Source organism: Geotrypetes seraphini, chromosome 19 (assembly GCF_902459505.1).
Source record: "Geotrypetes seraphini chromosome 19, aGeoSer1.1, whole genome shotgun sequence".
NCBI classification, from domain to species: domain Eukaryota; kingdom Metazoa; phylum Chordata; class Amphibia; order Gymnophiona; family Dermophiidae; genus Geotrypetes; species Geotrypetes seraphini.
The window spans coordinates 22,638,350-22,660,302 of NC_047102.1; the positions used below are offsets into that span (position 1 = coordinate 22,638,350).

The 21,953-nt window shown below is 47.1% G+C and overlaps 1 protein-coding gene across 1 annotated transcript in view; it reads right to left on the reverse strand.

The window, feature by feature from the left end:
* LOC117352352 (receptor-type tyrosine-protein phosphatase beta-like) overlaps positions 1 to 21,953 on the reverse strand; it is a 450,002-nt gene that overhangs the window by 182,097 nt on the left and 245,952 nt on the right. Inside the window, exons 12-14 of the mRNA XM_033928784.1 lie at positions 17,916 to 18,179; positions 4,118 to 4,375; positions 1,851 to 2,114 (exon numbers count right to left, since the gene is read on the reverse strand). Coding sequence (XP_033784675.1) covers positions 1,851 to 2,114; positions 4,118 to 4,375; positions 17,916 to 18,179 — 786 coding nt within the window. The remainder of the gene's footprint in view (positions 1 to 1,850; positions 2,115 to 4,117; positions 4,376 to 17,915; positions 18,180 to 21,953) is intronic.

Below are 21,953 nucleotides of genomic sequence, written 5' to 3' on the forward strand. Positions count from 1 at the left end.
TCCTGACTTGGTTTACCGCTGGACCACCAGGGATATTAATGGTACTATTTATACTAAGCACTGGGAAGGTACCGGAGGACTGGAAGCTAGCGAATGTCACACCTATCTTCAAAAAGGGATCGAGGGGTGACCCGGGGAACTACAGACTGGTGAGCTTGACTTCGATTCCGGGCAAGATGGTGGAAGCATTAATAAAGGATAGCATCTGTGAACACATAGAAAGAAATGGATAACTGAAACCGAGCCAACATGGCTTCTGCAAAGGAAGATTGTGCCAAACAAACCTACTGCACTTCTTTGAAGGGATCAACAGCCAGTTGGACAAAGGGGAATCCATAGATATCATTTATCTCGACTTCCAAAAAGCCTTTGATAAGGTCCCCCATGAGCGGCTACTTAAGAAACTGTCGAACCACGGGGTGGGAGGAGATGTACACAGATGGATCAGGCACTGGTTGGCCGGCACTAAACAAAGGGTTGGAGTGAAGGGTCAATACTCCGACTGGCAGAGGGTCACAAGCGGTGTTCCGCAGGGGTCGGTGCTGGGACCACTGCTGTTCAATATATTTATCAACGACTTGGAAACGGGGACGAGGTGTGAAGTTATAAAATTTGCTGATGACACCAAACTCTGCAGCAGAGTTAGGAACACAAAGGAGTGCGAAGACCTGCAAAGGGACCTAAGCAAACTGGAAGAGTGGGCAAACAAATGGCAAATGTGCTTTAACATAGAAAAATGTAAGGTCATGCATATAGGGAAAAGGAACCCAAGGTACAGCTACAAAAGGGGGGAACATTGCTGGGGGAGAGTAATCTTGAAAAAGACTTGGGTTTGCTGGTGAATACAACCATGAAATCATCAGCGCAATGTGCAGCGGCCTCGAAGAAAGCTAACAGAATGCTGGGCATCATTAAGAAGGGAATTACAACCAGGACGAAGGAATTCATCATGCCACTGTATCGTGCAATGGTGCGCCCGCATCTAGAGTGCTGCGTCCAATATTGGTCGCCGTACCTCAAGAAAGACATGGCGATACTTGAGAGGGTCCAGAGAAGAGCTACGAAAATGATAAATGGCATGGAGGACTGTTCATACGCTGAAAGGCTGGACAAGTTGGGACTCTTCTCCCTGGAAAAGAGGAGGCTTAGGGGAGACATGATAGAAACTTTCAAGATCATGAGGGGCATGGAGAAGGTAGACAAGGATAGATTCTTCAAACTACGGGGAACCACAGGCACAAGAGGGCACTTGGAGAAACTGGAAGGGAACAAGTTTAAAACCAATGCCAGGAGGTTCTTCTTCACACACAGGGGTGTGGACACATGGAACGCGCTCCCGGAGGAAGTGTTCGGGCAGAGTACGCTAAGGGGATTAAAAGAGGGATTGGATGGATTCCTGAAGGATAGGGGGATTGAGGGATACAGATAAGGGTAGATAAGAGTATGGAAAGAGTAAAGATAAAAACAAGGGGACTATTGGGCTAAATCAAGTAAACATGACAGGTCATGGACCTGATGGGCCACCGCGGGTGCGGACTGCTAGGCGCGATGGACCTCTGGTTTGACCCAGCGGAGGCAAATTCTTATGTTCTTACTAATTGGGGATGTGGGAGGGAGGTGAGAATTGTTAGAGTCAGCCAGGACAGGAGGCAATCCTCCTGTCCCGGCCCACCACTGGACTACCAGGTCTTACAACAGGCCTGGTGGAGGCTTGCAACAAGTCAAGGAGGGGGGCAGGTGGGTGCTGACCCAAACAAACTGAGTCCCCCATTTTGGGGCCATTTTTTTACCCAAAAACCTCAATTTGTGTTTGAGTATATACAGTAATTGTATAATAAGAAATCCCTTACTTGTGTAGAAAGACTTGCTCTCAAGTAAACTCTGATATCCAAAAGCCCCAATGGTCACTACTGTTACTGTGAATTTTGTTCCAGCTGTAAGACCTGTCAGGTTCACAGAAGTATCATTGCGATGCAGAGAATATCCTGATGAAGGTTTATAGGTAATATTAAAATAATATTCTCCTCTGCTCATATTTTCAGGTTCACTCCAGTTAAGAAACATATTGTTAGTTCCCACCTCTACCAAATTTAAAGTGCCTGGTTTAGAAGGATCTGTTAAAATAAGGAAGGAAATCGCAGTTATTTGTTTTATTAATGAGTATATATAGCCAGTTAGTCCACAAATGTAATCTGTAGTGTATAACAAACTCAAATAGGAATACACAATAGAGAATAAAGGATAATGCATGATCAGAAAAAGTATGCTGACTATACAAATTATATGGTAATTGTATTAATCTACTGTTTGTCTTAATCACAGCCATGGAATGTGAAGAGCTCAATAAAATTTCATGGAAAAATCTTTTACATTTCACCTAGAGCTCCCATCAAGCATCTAATAAATTTAAACAATTTACAATAAATATCTAAGATAAATTTTTTTAAAAAGCACCTAACAAGGGATATTCATACTTTTCAGGCAACCTGATAGTCAAATACAAACCACCTGATTTTCTATAAATGGCGCCTAACTTGTAAGTGCCGACTGGTGCAGTTGTCAATTAACCGTGCGGCACCTAAGCGGGCGTAGTCATCACTAGGTGTCCTAGTGGTAGGCGCCATTAATCCAGGGTCTTCCTGGCCTAATTTCCTGGCAACTAACACAGACATCTAGCGACGCCTAAGCTAACCATGCCTTTTCTCTGCCCCCTAACCACTTTTCAGGTAGGTGCCTTGACTAAGGTGTCGCTAGGGGCCACACAGTGTTTCACACAAAATTTAAATTAATTGTTTTGAAAAATTATTTTAATGGTATGGTCAATTACTATCCCAATTAAACAAATTAAAACCAATTAAGTTTTGTGCAGAATTCAGTTAGGCGTCACTAGGTGTTTCCAATTAGTGCATCTAACCTAGAACCCATTTATAGAATGTCCCAATTTGTGCTTGAATATTTATTTCTTGGGATTTATTAACTTTTATGAAGAGATTCACCCAAGGTGTTATATGCAGGTTAGGTAAGTTAAATAACCACATATGAACGTATAAAGGATGACTTTGATTCTGTACAGCACTGCGTATGTCTGGTAGCACTATAGAAATAAATAAAAGAGGTAGGAGGTAGCATGATACTTGTATAAGTACACTATTGAAAATTATGTTTGAGGTTGGCACGTGGGATCTCTTAGAGAGAGAAAGAGATAATGGTTACTGTGGATGGGCAGACTAAATGGGCCATTTGGCCTTTATCTGCCGTCATGTTTCTAACATATGCTTTTCAACATTTCTAAAACAAACTGGTAAGTCAATATCAATGTTTCTCAAGTCAGTACTGGAGTATCCCCCCCCCCCTTACCAGTCAGGTTTTCAGATTTGCATATACTGCCTCCATCCAAATTCATCGCAGACATTCTGAAAATCTGACTGGCAAGGGGGTACTCCAGGACCAATTTGGGAAATACTGTCTATAAAGGTGCCACCTGCCTCTGTCAATGCTCTGAAATTTCTGTCTTTAGGCTGAAACCAAGCACATAGCTACAGCATATATGCACTTCTCAGTTGCAAAAATTGTAATGAGCAATGATTTAACTAAGGTACATAATGGAAGGAGGAAAGCATGACATAGCGGTTAGAATTACAGCCTCAGCACCCTGAGGTTGTGGGTTCACACACCATGCTGTTTCATGTGACCCTGGGCAAATCACTTAATCCTCCACTACTCCAGGTACTTTAGACAGACTGTGAGACCGTCCACCGGGACAGATAGGGAAAATAAACCTCTTTACATGTGGTTGTACAACTACATCCCTTTCCTGTTTTCATCGGTGTAAATACTGAGCCCTAGAAATGTGCATTCATTTGAGATGTGCATTTCCCAAGTTGTTTCAGCCCAAAATGACAAGAATCAAACCTGCATGCACGTACCACTAAAAAATGGTATGCATTCTTCAGAACTAGTGCACTCTTTCCAGGGCACTACCTCCATGAAACAAAATAATCTACACAAAAACACCTAGAAACAGCATGGAAAAACAAAATGAACATTGTTGTCCTGTACAACCCTATCGAAGTGAACGTTGAGATTTAATGGGTAAATATATAAAAGGTTAACTTACAAGTTGCACAGAACACTAGATCCGACCTTTGTCTGTGATCACCACTGACAGTTGTTATTGTGATGCTGTAATTTCTGTCAGGGAGCAAGTTCGTAAATGTCACAGATGTGCTGTTCTGGGTGAAGTTTACAGCACCTTGAAGGTCAATTACATAGTATTCCACATTGCCAGGTGGTTTAGTCCAGGAGACTTGCAGAGAGTTTGTGGAGATATTTGGGGCAATAACTGTTATGTTACCAGTAGGTATTTTTTCAGGTTCTGAGGAATAGCAGAAAAGTCCAGGTTAAATGTACCACATTTTAAGATGTCACTAGTACCTTAACAGATCATGCCTTAGTGTGTGCAGTATCAACAGTGCATCCAATTACTCTCAGACAACTTTCAGTCATCTGAAATTCATCAATTATATTAAGTAAAACATAGTGAACCAAAATGCCCATAAAAAAGTAGAACTCATACTAAGCAAATAAGCCACCCAGGAGCCTATCTATTCAAATAGTACTCTGAATTTACAGGGTTAATAATAAACCTAGAAGTCCTCTGCTGACAATGCTATTATTACCCAGTATCTACTGTAACCATGATAGTTACTGCTACTTTCTCATACAGGGATAAAGGCACAATGGAACTTGAGAATGCAGGATCCAGAAGACATTTAAAGTAACACTGTCATGAATAATTACATTTTACAATACAGGCAGTCTCTGATTTAAGAACACTCGACTTACGTAGAAAGCAATGTTACTTACCGTAACAGTTGTTATCCAGGGACAGCAGGCAGCTATTCTCACTAATGGGTGATGTCATCCGACAGAGCCCCGATGCGGACGTCTCACAAGCATACTTGCTTGAAGAAACTTCAGAAGTTTCGAGATGCCCGCATCGCGCATGCGCAAGTGCCTTCCCGCCCGATGCTCCGGGCGTGTCTCCTCAGTTCAGGTAGCTAGCAGAGAAGCCAACCCAGGGGAGGTGGGTGGGACGTGAGAATAGCTGCCTGCTGTCCCTGGATAACAACTGTTACGGTAAGTAACATTGCTTTATCCCAGGACAAGCAGGCAGGTATTTTCACTAGTGGGTGACCTTCAAGCTAACCTCAATGGGATGGTGGGAGAGTTGGCAACTTAGGAGAATAAATTTTATAATACTGTTTGGCCAAACTGTCCATCCCGTCTGGAGAAAGTATCCAGACAATAATGAGAGGTGAATGTATGAACCGAGGACCAAGTGGCAGCCTTACAAATCTCCTCAATCGGTGTCGATCTGAGGAAGGCTACAGAGGCCGCCATTGTTCTGACCTTATGGGCTGTGACTTTACAGGGAAGGGGTAATCCAGCCTGGGCATAGCAGAAAGAGATGCAAGCCGCCATCCAGTTGGAGATGGTACGCTTCGAGACAGGGCGTCCCAACTTGTTCGGATCAAAGGAGACGAAAAGTTGAGGAGCAGTTCTGTGTGGTTTGGTGCGATCCAGGTAGAAAGCCAAAGCACATTTACAGTCCAGAGTGTGAAGAACTGATTCTCCAGGATGAGAATGAGGCTTTGGAAAAAACACAGGAAGAACTATGGATTGGTTGAGATGAAATTCAGAGACCACTTTAGGTAGGAATTTCGGATGAGTGCGAAGGACCACCTTGTCATGATGAAATACTGTGAAAAGTGGATCCGCCACTGAGGCCTGAAGCTCACTGACCCTGCGAGCAGAAGTGAGGGCAACCAGAAAAACCACTTTCCAAGTGAGAAACTTCAGCGGAGCCTTGTTGAGAGGCTCAAAAGGAGGTTTCATAAGGTGAGAAAGGACAACGTTGAGATCCCAAACCACTGGAGGAGGTTTGAGAGGAGGATTGACATGGAAAAGTCCTTTCATAAATCTGGAAACCACAGGATGAGCAGAGAGAGGTTTCCCTTGCAGAGGCTGATGGAAAGCCGCAATTGCACTCAGATGGACTCGTATCGATGTAGACTTGAGGCCAGAATGAGAGAGGTGTAAAAGATAGTCCAAAACAGAAGACAGGGAGGCTCGCTGAGGCTCCCTACGATAAGAAACACACCAGGTAGAAAATCTAGTCCATTTTTGGGAGTAGCATTGTCTAGTAGCAGGCTTTCTGGAATCCTCCAACACATCCCTCACCGCCTTGGAAAACTGACGGGGAGTCATGTTGAGAGGAACCAAGCTGTCAGGTGGAGAGACTGCAGGTTGGGATGGAGTAGAGATCCTTGTTGCTGAGTAAGCAGTGAAGGAAACATTGGAAGAAGGAACAGCTCCCTGCTGCTGAGTTGAAGTAGAAGGAAGTACCAAGACTGTCTGGGCCACCGAGGAGCTATCAGAATCATGGTGGCATGGTCGGATTTCAATTTGACCAGAGTCTTTTGAATGAGAGGAAATGGAGGAAACGCATTCAGAAAACGATTCCCCCAATCCAGCAGAAAAGCATCTGCCTCGAGGCGATGAGGAGTGTAGATCCTAGAGCAGAATTGAGGCAGTTTGAAGTTGTGGGGAGCCGCAAAGAGGTCTATCTGAGGCGTCCCCCACTGAGAGAAGATCTGATGAAGGGGCCTGGAATGGAGGGTCCATTCGTGAGGCTGGAGGAGACGACTTAAGGCATTGTCCTTCCCCTGAATGTAGACAGCTTTGAGGAAGGTGTTGTGGCGAATTGCCCAATCCCAGACTCTGAGAGGTTCCTGACAGAGAGAGGCTGAGCCTGTGCCCCCCTGCTTGTTGACATAATACATGGCGACCTGATTGTCCGTGTGAATGAGGACCACCATGTCGTGAAGCAGATGTTGAAACGCTTGAAGAGCATTGAAAATCGCCCTGAGTTCCAGAAGATTGATATGGCACAGCCGGTCCGCACTGGTCCAAAAGCCTTGAGTGTGAAGGCTGTCTAGATGAGCTCCCCAGGCATAGGTCGAGGAATCGGTCGTGAGAACTTTTTGGTGGGGAGGAGTGTGAAACAGCAAACCTCTGGATAGATTTGAAGAGGTCATCCACCAATGTAGAGACTGCTGAAGAGCAGGAGTGACTATGATGTGACGAGTCAAAGGATCTGACATCTGTGTCCATTGAGAAGCCAGGGTCCACTGAGGAATCCTGAGGTGAAGTCTGGCAAAAGGAGTCACATGAACTGTAGAGGCCATGTGGCCCAGGAGAACCATCATGTGTCTCGCTGAGATGGACTGGCGAGAAGACACTGACTGGCAGAGGTGAAGAAGAGCATCCAGGCGCTGTGGAGGAAGGAATGCTCTGAGCTGAATAGTATCCAGAACTGCCCCGATGAAGGGAAGAGACTGGGTAGGCTGCAGATGAGATTTTGGGAAGTTGATCTCGAAGCCCAAACTCTGCAGGAACCAAATCGTTGTCAGGGTCGCCGAGATGACCCCCGAAGCCGAGGTGGCCTTGATGAGCCAATTGTCGAGGTAGGGAAATACCTGAAGACCCTGGTTCCGGAGTGCAGCGGCCACGACCACCAGACACTTTGTGAAGACCCTGGGAGACGAGGACAGGCCGAATGAAAGCACTCGATACTGCAGATGTAGATGTCCCACCCGAAATCTGAGGAACTGGCGAGAGGCCGGATGAATGGGAATGTGAGTGTAGGCCTCATTGAGATCCAGTCGTTCTGCTCGAGGAGGGGGGTAGAGAGAAGCAAGGGTCAGCATGCGAAATCTCTCCTTGACCAGAAACTTGTTAAGGACCCTGAGGTCCAGAATTGGACGCAGGTCGCCCGTCTTCTTCGGAACAAGGAAGTACCGGGAGTAAAACCCCCGGTTGTGTTGGAGCAAAGCCTGAGCTTCCTGAAGAAGAAGGGCGGTCTGGGTCAAGTTGGCAGGATACTCTCTTGGAGGGTGGTCCGGGGGGACCCGAAGGAACTGAAGAGAATATCCTTCCCTGATGATGGTAAGGATCCAAAAGTCGGTGGTAATAGCCGTCCATCGATAATAAAAATGATGGAGGCGATCCCCAATTGGAAAGACAGGGGATGGCAGAACGGTGTTGGTTATGCTCCCTATCAGAGAGTCAAAAAGGCTGAGGAGCCTTAGGGACAGCAGAAGGCTGAGGTTTTTGTTGAGCCTTCTGTGGTGGCTGCCGCTTCGCTGGTTGCCTTGCAGCAGGAGCCTGCCTGGGAGTATAGCGCTGCTGATAGATCAAGGGCGGTCGAGAAGGTCGAGACTGAGCAGGTTTAGGCTTGGGACGAAGGATGGACTGGAAAGATTTTTCATGGTCCGACAGCTTCTTCGTCACGGTCTCAATAGATTCATCAAACAAATCAGCACCCGCACAGGGAACGTTGGCAAGCCTGTCCTGGAGGTTCGGGTCCATGTCAATGGTTCGAAGCCAGGCTAAATGACGCATGGCCACGGAGCAGGCAGCGGCTCGTGCCGAGAGCTCGAAGGCATCATAGGAGGAATGCATCAGTTGAAGTCGCAGCTGGGATAGCGAGGTGACCACCTCCTCAAATTCAAAACGAGCCTGAGATTCAATGTAAGGTGTAAACTTCCGAAGCACAGGCAGGAAGAACTCCAAATAAGTTGCAAAATGGAAAGTGTAATTGAGAACTCTAGATGCCATCATCGAGTTCTGGTAGATGCGCCTCCCAAATTTATCCATGGTCCGGCCCTCTCTGCCCAGTGGCACCGAGGCATACACCTGGGACGGATGAAATCTTTTGAGGGAGGACTCGACCAACAGGGACTGATGAGAAAGCTGGGAGCCCTCAAACCCCTTGTGATGGACCGTGCGGTACCTGGCATCCAGTTTGCCAGGAACGGCAGGAATAGAGTATGGTGTTTCGAAACATCGCATAAAGGTCTGGTCGAGAAGCTTGTGCAAAGGTAGACGAAGAGACTCGGCAGGAGGATGAGGCAGATGCATGGTATCCAGAGTCCAAGGTGATGTCGAGATCATCCGCCATCTGCCTGAGAAAAGACGAAAAAGACAATTGGTCCGCCAACACAGGCCAGCGGGACGGGCTGGATGAAGTCAAGGCCTCTGGATCCAAGGAGACTTGTGATCGGCAGGGCGAGAAAGAGCCATAGGGATCCTCGTACTCCGGCCCCGGAGGGGAGACATCCGAAGAGGAATACCCCCACACGGTAGTTTCTTCTGAGGCGAGACTGTAGAATGCCTAGAAGAATGCCTGGAACGATGCCCCTCCCTGTGTCTCAAAGGAGACCTGGACCGGCGGTGCTTAGACTGGTCCCCAGAGGCCTCCAATGAGTAGATAGGGCTGGAGGCCGTAGAGCGAAGAGGAAGATGGCTCGATGCCTCTCGAGCCACATTCCATGCTTGATAGGGAGTGCGGAAGAACTCTTCCTGGCGATGCCCAGGGCTTCGATTACCCGAAGGAATGTCCCAAAGTTCTTCGCCCGGAGGGGGAATGGGTTCCAGAGGCGGCATGTCACTAAATGAAGCACACCTCGATGAACTGGCCGCCGAGCGCCGCTCCAACTCCCCGAGCAACGAGAGCGAACGGCGAGGGGGAGGAGGAGGGGGCGGCTCGCCCCCCCGAGGAGGAACTGCTTGCCCACCCTGGATCATGGCCAGCCACTTGGACTCCATGGTGGTCATATCAATGACTTGGGCCTCCATGATCGACCGCAGCAAAGCCGACAAGGAGGGAGCCGCACTCGAAGTGGGACCTCCTGTATGGTCTTCGCGCTCCTGAGTGGTCGAGTGCTTTGATAACCACTGGGGGAATGGTCTGAGGAGGTACCTGTTCTGAGCAGACCGAGGGAGGCACCGAAGCAGGAGGCAGGGTCGAAGCTGGAACGAAGGAGGCCGGCTTCAAGAGACTCGATGCAGCAGGAGCCGAGGATGACTTCGCAGGTACAGGCAAAGCGCTGCTCGAAGTCGAAGCCGAAGGTTCCTTAGCAGCTTCCATCTTGAACATTGACTCCCACAGGAAACAGCGACGCTTAAACGCACGTGCTGTGAGAGTGGAACAAGGCCGGCACGATTTCGGAAGATGTTCAGGACCAAGACACTGCAGGCAGCGTCGATGCGGGTCCGTCAACGAAATCGCGCGCTGGCACTTGCTGCACTTCTTAAAACCGGTAATCGGCCGGGACATAGGCCGAAAAAGCTCCGCTGCGAGATCGAAGGAGCACGGCCTCAGCCACGCGGCCGACCCGGTCGAATATCCGGAAGAAATTTATTTATTTTTTTTTGAAAAATAAGAAACGAATGAAATACAACACACGATAAAGAGCAAAAAACTCAAAACCGCGGTACTAGAAGGTAAGAACACGGGTTCACTCAGCGCAGAGAATTGAAGCAAAACTTCTCAGCTCCGCGGAAAAAAAGAACCGAGGAGACACGCCCGGAGCATCGGGCGGGAAGGCACTTGCGCATGCGCGGTGCGGGCATCTCGAAACTTCTGAAGTTTCTTCAAGCAAGTATGCTTGTAAGACATCCGCATCGGGGCTCTACATAAGAACATAAGAAGCGCCATCTCCGGATCAGACCTTCGGTCCATCAAGTCCGGCGATCCGCACACGCGGAGGCCCTGTCAGGTATACACCTGGTTTATTTTATAGCCAACCATACTTTATATGCCTCTCTCAAGGAGATATGCATCTAGTTTGCTTTTGAAGCCTAGGACTGTCGATTCTGCAATAATCTCCCCTGGGAGAGTATTCCAGATGCCAACCACTCTCTGTGTGAAGCAGAACTTTCTGACATTAGTCCTGAACTTGTCCCCCCTTAGCTTCATTTCATGTCCTCTTGTCCGTGTCAAATTGGACAATGTAAATAATCTTCTCTGCTCTATTTTGTCGATTCCTTTCAGTATTTTGAAGGTCTCGATCATATCCCCACGCAGTCTCCTTTTCTCAAGGGAGAACAATCCCAGTGTTTTAAGTCGATCCTCATATACCAGTTTCTCCATACCCTTCACTAGTTTGGTTGCTCGTCTCTGCACCCTCTCCAGCAGTTTTATATCCTTCTTTAGGTAGGGAGACCAATGTTGGACGCAGTATTCCAAGTGGGGTCTGACCATTGCCCTATAAAGCGGCATTATAACTTTCTCCGATCTACTCGAGATTCCTTTCTTTATCATGCCCAACATTCTATTTGCCTTCTTTGCCGCTGCCGCGCATTGTGCTGACGGCTTCAGGGTCCTATCTATCAGTACACCCAGATCCCTTTCTTGTACACTTTTTCCCAGACTTGCACCTGACATTCTGTACTCGTATTCCTTATTCTTACTGCCTAAATGCATTACCTTGCATTTCTCCACGTTGAACTTCATCTGCCATTTCTCCGCCCATTTTTCTAACCGACACAAATCGCTCTGGAGTTCCTCACTATCCTCCTGCGATCTGATTGCCCGGCAGAGTTTTGTGTCATCTGCAAACTTGATGATCTCACTGGATGTTCCGTTTTCCAAGTCATTGATATAAATATTAAAAAGGATCGGTCCAAGTACTGAGCCCTGGGGTACACCACTAGTCACTATCTCCCAGTCGGAGAACTTCCCATTAATGCCCACTCTCTGCTTCCTGTTATCCAGCCATTTGCCTATCCATCTTTGTATATCTCCCTCTATGCCATGGCTTTGTAGTTTCCTGAGAAGTCTTTCGTGTGGAACTTTGTCGAACGCTTTCTGGAAGTCCAAGTATATTATGTCCACCGGCTTTCCACTATCAATTTGCTCGTTCACGGTCTCAAAGAATTGGAGTAAATTCGTCAAACACGATTTCCCTTTCCTGAATCCATGTTGACTGGGTTTCATCAAGTCGTGTGTGTCCAAGTGCTGAACTATGCTATCCTTGATCAGTGATTCAATCATCTTGCCTGGGACAGACGTAAGACTCACAGGTCTATAATTGCCCGGTTCTCCTCTCGATCCTTTTTTGAAAATTGGCGTGACGTTCGCTTTCTTCCAGTCGTCTGGTATCTGACCAGTTCTGATTGACAGGTTTGCAAGTTTTTGCAATAACTCTCCGATTTCAACCTTCAATTCCTTCAAGACTCTTGGGTGAATTTCATCCGGTCCAGGGGATTTGTCACTTTTAAGTTTGTCGATCTGGTAGTATATCTGATCTAAGTTCACTTCAACTGTGGTGAGGGTGTCCTCTATTTCTCCTGTAAACAGTTTCTCCGCTTCAGGTATTGTTGAGGTGTCCTCCTTCGTAAAGACGGACGCAAAGAAGGAATTTAGTTTGTCTGCGATCTGTTTATCTTCCTTGATGTACCCTTTTCTTCCCTTGTCGTCCAGGGGTCCCACTGCCTCTTTTGCAGGTTTTTTCCCCTTCACGTATCTAAAGAAGGGCTTGAAGTTTTTGGCCTCCCGGGCTATTTTTTCCTCATAGTCCTGTTTTGCATCCCTCACCGCCTTGTGACATTTCTTCTGTTCATCTTTATGTTTGTTCCAGGCTTCGGTTGTCTATGTGCATTTCCATTTTTTGAAAGAGTCCTTCTTTTCTTTTATGGCTTCCTTCACCTGTATGGTAAGCCATGCCGGTTTTCCTTTGCCTTTAGTTCTCCGATCTTTAGAAATCCTCGGAATGTAGAGATCTTGCGCTTCTGCAATAGTATTTTTCAATAGGCACCATGCCTGATCTACTGTTTCAAGTTTGTCCACCATCTTCTCGAGTCGTTTTGTTACCATGGCTCTCATGCAATCGTATTTACCCTTTTTAAAGTTTAAGGTGGTGGTTAAGGTTTTGGCATGTTTCCCTTTCCCGGTGTCCAGTTTAAAGTTGATTACATTGTGATCACTCGTTCCCAGTGGAGCCATGACTTCTACTTCTGTTATCGGTCCCGTGAGACCATTTAGGACCAAGTCCAAGGTGGCGTCGCCTCTTGTCGGCTCTTTTACCATTTGCTCCAGGTAGCAATCCCCTAGCACCTCCAGGAACTTTGCCTCCTTGCCGCAGTTGGAGGCTCCTAGTTTCCAGTCTATTCCTGGGAGATTGAAGTCTCCCAATATAACTACATTGCCTGTCTTACATACTTGTTTGATTTCCTCCATCATTTCTGAGTCAGTGTCTTCCGCCTGTCCTGGGGGACGATAGTAAAGGCCAATTTTTGTATCTGCGCCATTTTGACCAGGAATTTTGATCCAGAGGGACTCCAGCTTCTCTTTCCTGTCTGTTGTAATCATTCCAACAGAATCTATTCCTTCCTTAACATATAGGGCAATACCTCCACCTTTCTGCCCTTCTCGATCCCTTCTATATAGTTTGTATCCCTGTAGTACTGTGTCCCATTTGTTTTCTTCATTCCACCATGTTTCTGTTATGCCAATGATATCCATGTTCTCATGTCTTGCTATCGTCTCTAGTTCTCCCATTACCCACTAGTGAGAATACCTGCCTGCTTGTCCTGGGATAACTCGTACTTACGAACCGGGGTGCTGCCTCTCCCCTTCCTATGCCAATGAACCCTTTCTTCCTCCCTATAGACCTGTGAGTCTTACGTCGGTTCCTGGGAAGATGGTTGAAGCACTAATCAAGGACAGCATAGTACAACACCTGGAAAATAACAACCTGATGAGAGCCAGTTAACACGGCTTCAGGAAGGGGAAGTCATGTTTGACGAATTTACTTCAATTTTTTTAGAAGGTGAACAAACAAATCGATAGCGGAGACCCGGTGGATATAATATACTTGGACTTCCAGAAAGCGTTCGACAAGGTTCCGCATGCAAGGCTTCTGAGGAAACTACAAAGCCATGGAATAGAAGGGGACATACTAAGATGGATAGGCAAATGGCTGGAGAACAGATTGCAGAGGGTCAGCCTAAATGGGAAGTTCTCGGACTGGGAGAAGGTGACAAGCGGTGTGCCCCAGGGCTCGGTTGTCGGGCCCATCTTATTCAATATCTTCATAAATGACCTGGAAAAGGGAACAACAAGCGATATTATCAAGTTTGCAGATGACACAAAACTAGGTCAGGCAGTTGGGACACAAAAGGACAGTGAAGGACTGCAGAAGGATTTGAACCAGCTGGAGAAATGGGCGGAAAAGTTTAATATAGAAAAATGCAAAGTAATGCACCTGGGCAGGAAAAACAAGGAGCATGAATATAAAATGTTAGGTGTAACTTTGGGCAAGAGCGAATAAGAAAGAGACCTGGGGGTACTGATAGACAGGACCAGTGTTCCCTCTAAGCGGGCGGGTGTTGTGAGCAAACTTTTTTCACCGTGAGCCAAAAATATCGGGCGCCAGCAAGTTATGAGCCAACTCGCCCGATTCTCCTCTCGCCGCCCTGCCATCTGCCGTACGCCTCTTCCGATCGTGCGCTGTGACGAGAAACGTGTGCGCTGCGATGTAATATTTTGTGCGCCAGCGCACGCCAGCGCAGCTTAGCGGGAACACTGGTTCAAATGGTTTTATTTATTTCCCCAAATTTATTTTTGTTATATGCATTGAAAATATTTGATATTGCGTTTAAATCAAAATCTCAATAAACTTGAAACGAGTGCCCGTGAGATTGTGGGAGGGTTAAATACTCAAAACTTAGAAGTTTTTGCTACGCCAGCTTTCTGGTATCTTTACATACAGTGGCGTACCTAGCATATGTAACATCCGGGGCCCATCATTTTTTGGCACCCCCCCCCATCTGTAAGAAAAACATGATTTTTAGTAACAAACCACACGTCACACATGAGTACCTAGGAAAAGGCAGCATCTTACATATTGCAGTGAGCAGTACATCAATACACCCATTGTAAAACTAAACAAGCCAGACCAGCACAGATCAATCCTACACCGTCAATCCTAACAGAAAACCATGTCTTTCGAACACACAGAACACAGAAAACACCTTCGCCTAGTAAGGAATATGTAATCACAAACTAACCCCTCCCTCTTTTACAAAACTGTAGTGTGGATTTTAGCTACGGAGGTAACAGCTCTGATGCTCATAAAATTCTGAGCATCAGAGCTGCTACCACCAAGGCTGGTGCTAAAAACGCTTCACAGTTTTGTAAAAGGGGGGATAAAATAAAAATACATAGACAAAGGTTAAATTGAACCAGCAAGAAGCTGGACTCTGCATACAATGCTTCACAGAAACAGTGACACATGTCTCCTAAAGCAATAAATAAATAGAAATTTTTTTCTACCTTTGTCTTCTGTGGTTTCTCCTTTCCTCATCTTCTTGTAACTCTCTTCCTTCCATTCACTGTCTGCCGTCTCTCTTCCCCTATATGGCATCTTCTCTCCTTCTATGCCCCTTCCAGAAACTGTATGCCTCCCCCTTCCATCTCTCCTTTCACCCCATTGGTCTGGCATCTCTCTCCTCGCCTTCCCTCTCCCACACCTCTCCTCATAGTCTGGTATCTCCCCTTCCCTGATTCTCTGGCATCTCTCTCCTTTCCTTTTCTTCCATCTTTCGTTCCCCCTCCATGCTCTCACATCTCCCCCTTCCTTTTCCCTTAGACTGGCATACCTTCCTCCTATGCTCCAAGCCCTGGCATCTCCTTTAATTCCCTCCCTCATCTTCCTTCTCCCTCCAGCTGGGTACCGCAACACTCTTCCCTGCAGCTCTGCACTTCCCCACAATTGCCATGCTTCGGTTCCTCTTCTTCCTTCCTTCCTCCCCCCCCCCCCCGCGGGACCCTGCGGCACCATCAACTCTTACTCCCTCTAATGTCGGCCCTGCAGCTCCAGACTTCCTCGCACCTTCTCCCCTCCCCCTTTGGATCGCTATTATTTTAAATGTTATAGCCGCGGAGCTGTATCCATCAGTGGAGATGTCTAACCTCGGCCTGCCCCGGAACTCTTACTGCAGCAGCCGCCCGTCTAGGCAGGAACAGGAAGTCACTGTTGCAGTAAGAGTTCCGGGGCAGGCCGAGGTTAGACATCTCCACTGATGGATACAGCTCCGCGGCTATAACATTTAAAATAATAGCGATCCAAAGGGGGAGGGGAGAAGGTGCGAGGAAGTCTGGAGCTGCAGGGCCGACATTAGAGGGAGTAAGAGTTGATGGTGCCGCAGGGTCCCGCGGGGGGGGGGGGGGAGGAAGGAAGGAAGAAGAGGAACCGAAGCATGGCAATTGTGGGGAAGTGCAATCCCCCCAATGCGTCCCCTTACCTTACCTCCCCTTACCTTTGCGACGCGTGTGTGCGCTGTGAAGAGAAACTTTGCGCTGCGATGTAATATTTTGTGCGCGCGCGCAGGCCAACGCACCTTAGCGGGAACACTGGACAGGACCCTGAAGCCATCGGCTCAATGCGCAGCGGAGGCAAAGAAAGCAAACAGGATGTTGGGCATGATAAAGAAGGGGATCACGAGCAGATCGGCGGACGTCATAATGCCGCTTTACAGAGCGATGGTCAGACCACACTTGGAATACTGTATCCAACACTGGTCTCCCTTTCTAAAGAAGGATATAACCCTACTGGAGAGGGTACAGAGGAGGGCCACAAAACTGGTAAAAGGTATGGAGAATCTGAGCTACAAGGAATGACTCGGAAAACTGGGTTTGTTCACCCTCGAAAAGAGAAGACTGCGAGGGGATAAGATAGAGACTTTTAAAATACTAAAAGGATTCGATAAAATAAAGCAAGAAACATCGTTATTCACATTGTCAAATGTGACATGGACAAGAGGTCATGGAATGAAACTGAGGGGCATCAGGCCCAGGACAAATGTCAGGAAGTTCTGTTTCACACAGCGAATGGTGGATGCTTGGAATGCTCTCCCGGAGGAGGTTGTGAGGGAGACCACCATTCTGGGATTCAAAGGTAAATTGGATGCACACCTTATTGCAAATCACATTGAGGGATATGGGTTAACAAGGTCTTCATCAGGGAACACCTAGCTTAGCCTCCGTGTGTGCGGGTAGCCGGTCTAGATGGACCTAAGGTCTGATCCGGTGAAGGCATTTCTTATGTTCTTCCTGTCCCACCACCTTCCTTCCGTGTTCCCCTAGTCATGCCCCTCCGTTCCACGTCCCAAATTCGGTGGCTCGTGCATGTGGCCCGCAAACCCGGAAGCCATACCTCTGATGTAGGAGGGAAGGCTTCCGCGTCAGCAGGCTGCATACACGAGCTGTCAAGCGTGGCTTTGCAAAACCAGCTCATATGCTGGAGCCGCCGCTTGCAGCTTTCACAACAGAAATGCAGCTGGGAAGAGGGAGCTGGCAAGAAGAGGTAAAGGCGGAAGGCACAAAAGTGCTCTGCCCTGTCGAGTTCTTCACCCTGTCCTCCTCCCTCCCTGCCCTGCAAAGGTCAGCACCCAGTCTTCCCCCCTCCCTTCCAGCCTTTTCACCCTGTCCTTCCTCCCTCCCTGCCAGGTTCTGCACCATTTCCACCTCCCTCATGATGCCTAGCAGGCCTCCACCAAGCCTGCCAGTAAAATTTGGTGAGCCAGCGGTGGACCGGGACATGAGGGATTCCTTCCGTCTCCTGTCCCAGCCGACTAACTATTCTCAGCTCCCTCCCGCCTCCCCACTTAGTATAAATAGTACCATTAAAAGACCTGGTGGTCGAGCCATTCAGACACCGGCTCTGCATGGGGCAGGAGCTTAAAAAAAGATCACTCCTGACTTCGTTTACCGCTGGGCCACCAGGGATATTAATGGTACTATTTATACTAATTGGGGATGTGGGAGGGAGGTGAGAATTGTTAGAGTCAGCCAGGACAGGAGGCAATCCTCCTGTCCCGGCCCACCACTGGACTACCAGGTCTTACAACAGGCCTGGTGGAGGCTTGCAACAAGTCAAGGAGGGGGGCAGGTGGGTGCTGAACCAAACATAAACTGAGTCCCCCATTTTGGGGCCATTTTTTACCCAAAAATCTCAGTTTGTGTTTGAGTATATACAGTAATTGTATAATGAGAAATCCCTTACTTGTGTAGAAAGACTTGCTCTCAGGTAAACTCTGATATCCAAGAGTCCCAATGGTCACTACTGTTACTGTGTATTTTGTTCCAGCTGTAAGACCTGTCAGATTCACAGAAGTATCATTGCGATGCAGAGAATATCCTGATGAAGGTTTATAGGTAATATTAAAATAATATTCTCCTCTGCTCATATTTTCAGGTTCATTCCAGTTAAGAAACATGTTGTTAGTTCCCACCTCTATCAAATTTAAAGTGCCTGGTTTAGAAGGATCTGTTAAAATAAGGAAGGAAATCGCAGATATTTGTTTTATTAATGAGTATATATAGCCAGTTAGTCCACAAATGTAATCTGTAGTGTACAACAAATTCAAATAGGAATACACAATAGAGAATAAAGGATAATGCATGATCAGAAAAAGTATGCTGACTATACAAATTATATGGTATTTGTATTAATCTACTGTTTGTCTTAATCACAGCCATGGAATGTGAAGAACTCAATAAAATTTCATGGAAAAATCTTTTACATTTCACCTAGAGCTCCCATCAAGCATCTAATAAATTTAAACAATTTACAATAAATATCTAAGATAAATTTTTAAAAAAAGCACCTAACAAGGGATATTCATACTTTTCAGGCAATCTGATAGTCAAATGCAAACCACCTGATTTTCTATAAATGGCGCCTAACTTGTAAGTGCCGACTGGTGCAGTTGTCAATTAACCGTGCGGCACCTAAGCGGGCGTAGTCATCACTAGGTGTCCTAGTGGTAGGCGCCATGAAGCCAGGGTCTTCCTGGCCTAATTTCCTGGCAACTAACACAGACACCTAGCGACGCCTAAGCTAACCATGCCTTTTCTCTGCCCCCTAACCACTTTTCAGGTAGGTGCCTTGACTAAGGTATCGCTAGGGGCCACACAGTGTTTCACACAAAATTTAAATTAATTGTTTTGAAAAATTATTTTTAATGGTATGGTCAATTACTATCCCAATTAAACAAATTAAACCAATTAAGTTTTGTGCAGAATTCAGTTAGGCGTCACTAGGTGTTTCCAATTAGTGCATCTAACCTAGAATCCATTTATAGAATGTCCCCCTTTGTGCTTGAATATTTATTTCTTGGGATTTATTAACTTTTATGAAGAGATTCACCCAAGGTGTTATATGCAGGTTAGGTAAAGCACAGTTACTTACCATAACAGGTGTTATCCAGGGACAGCAGGCAGATATTCTTGATTGATGGGTGATGGCACCGACGGAGCCCCGGTACGGACAATTTTAGAGTGATTGCACTCTAAGAACTTAGAAAGTTCTAGCTAGGCCGCACCGCACGTGCGCGAGTGCCTTCCTGCCCGACGGAGGTGCGCGGTCCCCAGTTAGGATAAGCCAGCTAAGAAGCCAACCCGGGGAGGTGGGAGGGACGCAAGAATATCTGCCTGCTGACCCTGGATAACACCTGTTACGGTAAGTAACTGTGCTTTATCCCAGGACAAGCAGGCAGCATATTCTTGACTGATGGGTGACCTCCAAGCTAACAAAGAGGGTTGGAGGGAAGGTTGGCCATTTAGGAAAACAAATTTTGCAAAACAGATTGGCCGAAGTGTGCATCCCGTCTGGAGAATGCATCCAGACAATAATGAGATGTGAAAGTATGAACTGAGGACCAAGTAGCAGCCTCGCAGATTTCCTCAATGGAAGTGGAGCGGAGGAAAGCTACAGACGCTGCCATAGCTCTAACTTTGTGGCCCGTGACAGAACCTTCCAGTGTCAGTCCCGACTGAGCATAACAGAATGAAACGCAAGCAGCAAGCCAATTGGATAAAGTGCGTTTAGAAACAGGATGACCCATCTTGTTAGGGTCAAAAGACAAAAAAAGTTGAGGAGATGATCTTTGAGGCTTAGTGCGTTCGAAATAGTAAGCCAAAGCACGTTTACAGTCCAAAGTATGTAAAGCCTGTTCACCTGGAAGAGAATGAGGCTTCGGGAAAAAAAACAGGTAGGACAATGGACTGGTTAAGGTGAAAGTCAGACACAACCTTAGGGAGAAACTTTGGATGGGTACGCAGAATCACCTTGTCATGGTGAAAAACAGTGAAAGGTGGGTTGGCAACTAGTGCATGTACCTCCTGGCAGAGGTAAGAGGTAAGGAAGACCACTTTCCAAGTGAGAAATTTAAAATGAGCCGTGGCCAAAGGTTCAAAAGGAGGCTTCATTAATGCAGAAAGAACCAAGTTAAGATCCCAGACCACAGGAGGGGGCTTGAGAGGTGGTTTTACATTGAAAAGTCCCCGCATGAATCTGGATACCAAAGGATGAGCAGTGAGGGTTTTTCCATGAATTGGCTCATGAAAGGCAGTAATGGCACTGAGATGGACTCTGATAGAAGTAGATTTGAGACCAGAGTCAGACAAAGAAAGGAGATAGTCCAACACCAGTTCCACTGCTAGAGACGTGGAATCATGGTGATGCAAGAGGCACCAGGAAGAAAACCGAGTCCACTTCTGTTGATAACAATGAAGAGTGGCCGGTTTCCTGGAAGCATCAAGGATAGAACGGACAGGCTGAGAAAGAAGTGAGTGAGCCGAAGTTAGCCCGAGAGATACCAAGCTGTCAGGTGCAGAGACTGCAGGTTGGGATGCAGGAGAGATTGCTGATGTTGAGTAAGCAGAGAAGGAAACAGTGGAAGAAGAATGGGCTCCCTGGAACTGAGTTGAAGTAGAAGGGAGAACCAGTGTTGCCTGGGCCACCGTGGAGCGATGAGAATCAGCGATGAGAATCATGGTGGCTTGTTCCCTCCGGAGCTTGAACAAGGTCCGCAACATGAGAGGTAGAGGAGGAAATGCATAGAGGAAGAGATTGGTCCAATCCAGGAGAAATGCATCGGGTGCCAGACGGTGAGGGGAGTAGAGTATGGAGCAAAATTGGGGCAGTTGATGATTGTGAGGGGCTGCAAAAAGGTCCACCTGAGGAGTGCCCCATTGAGCGAAAATGGACTGGAGAGTCATGGGATCGAGAGTCCATTCGTGGGGTTGGAGAATTCTGCTGAGATTGTCTGCTAAGGAATTCTGCTCTCCTTGAATGTAGACAGCTTTCAGGAATAAATGACGAGCTGTCGCCCAAGACCAAATCTGTTGGGCCTCCTGACACAACAGGCGAGAGCCCGTCCCACCTTGTTTGTTGATGTAGTACATTGCAACTTGATTGTCTGTGCAAAGTAGTAGTACTTTAGGAAAGAGGAGATGTTTGAATGCCTTGAGGGCGTAAAACATCGCTCGGAGTTCCAGGAAATTGATGTGATGTTTTTTTTCTCGGCCAGTCCAAAGACCCTGAGTTTGGGATTCGTTCAAGTGAGCTCCCCAGGCATAGGGGGATGCATCTGTGGTGATGACCAGATGATGAGGAGGTAGATGGAACAGTAGACCTCTGGAGAGATTTGAAGATGTCAACCACCAGAGTAGAGACTGTCGAAGAGACGAGGTCACAAATATGTGTTGTGAGCAAGGATCCGTCGCTTGTGACCACTGTGTTGCTAGAGCCCATTGAGGAGTGCGCAGGTGAAGACGTGCGAAAGGGGTGATATGCACCGTTGATGCCATATGCCCCAAGAGCACCATCATTTGATTTGCAGAGATGGTAATCTGTTGAAACACCTGCAGACAGAGATGAAGGATGGTCTGAAGGCAGTTGGAAGGAAGAAACGCCCTCATGAGAACAGTGTCCAGAATGGCGCCAATGAATTGAAGTCGCTGGGTTGGAATGAGGTGCGACTTGGGAAGATTGATTTCGAAACCCAAAAGTTGAAGAAATCGGATGGTCTGGTTGGTGGCAAGAAGTACCGCCTGAGTGGAATGAGCCTTGATCAGTCAGTCATCCAGATAAGGGAAGACTTGAAAATTGTGAGAGCGGAGGTAGGCGGCTACCACAATCAGACACTTGGTGAATACCCTGGGAGAGTAGGCCAGACCGAAGGGTAACACCTTGTACTGGTAATGAGTTTGATTGATGAGAAAGCGTAGATATTGTCTGGACGTCAGATGGACAGGG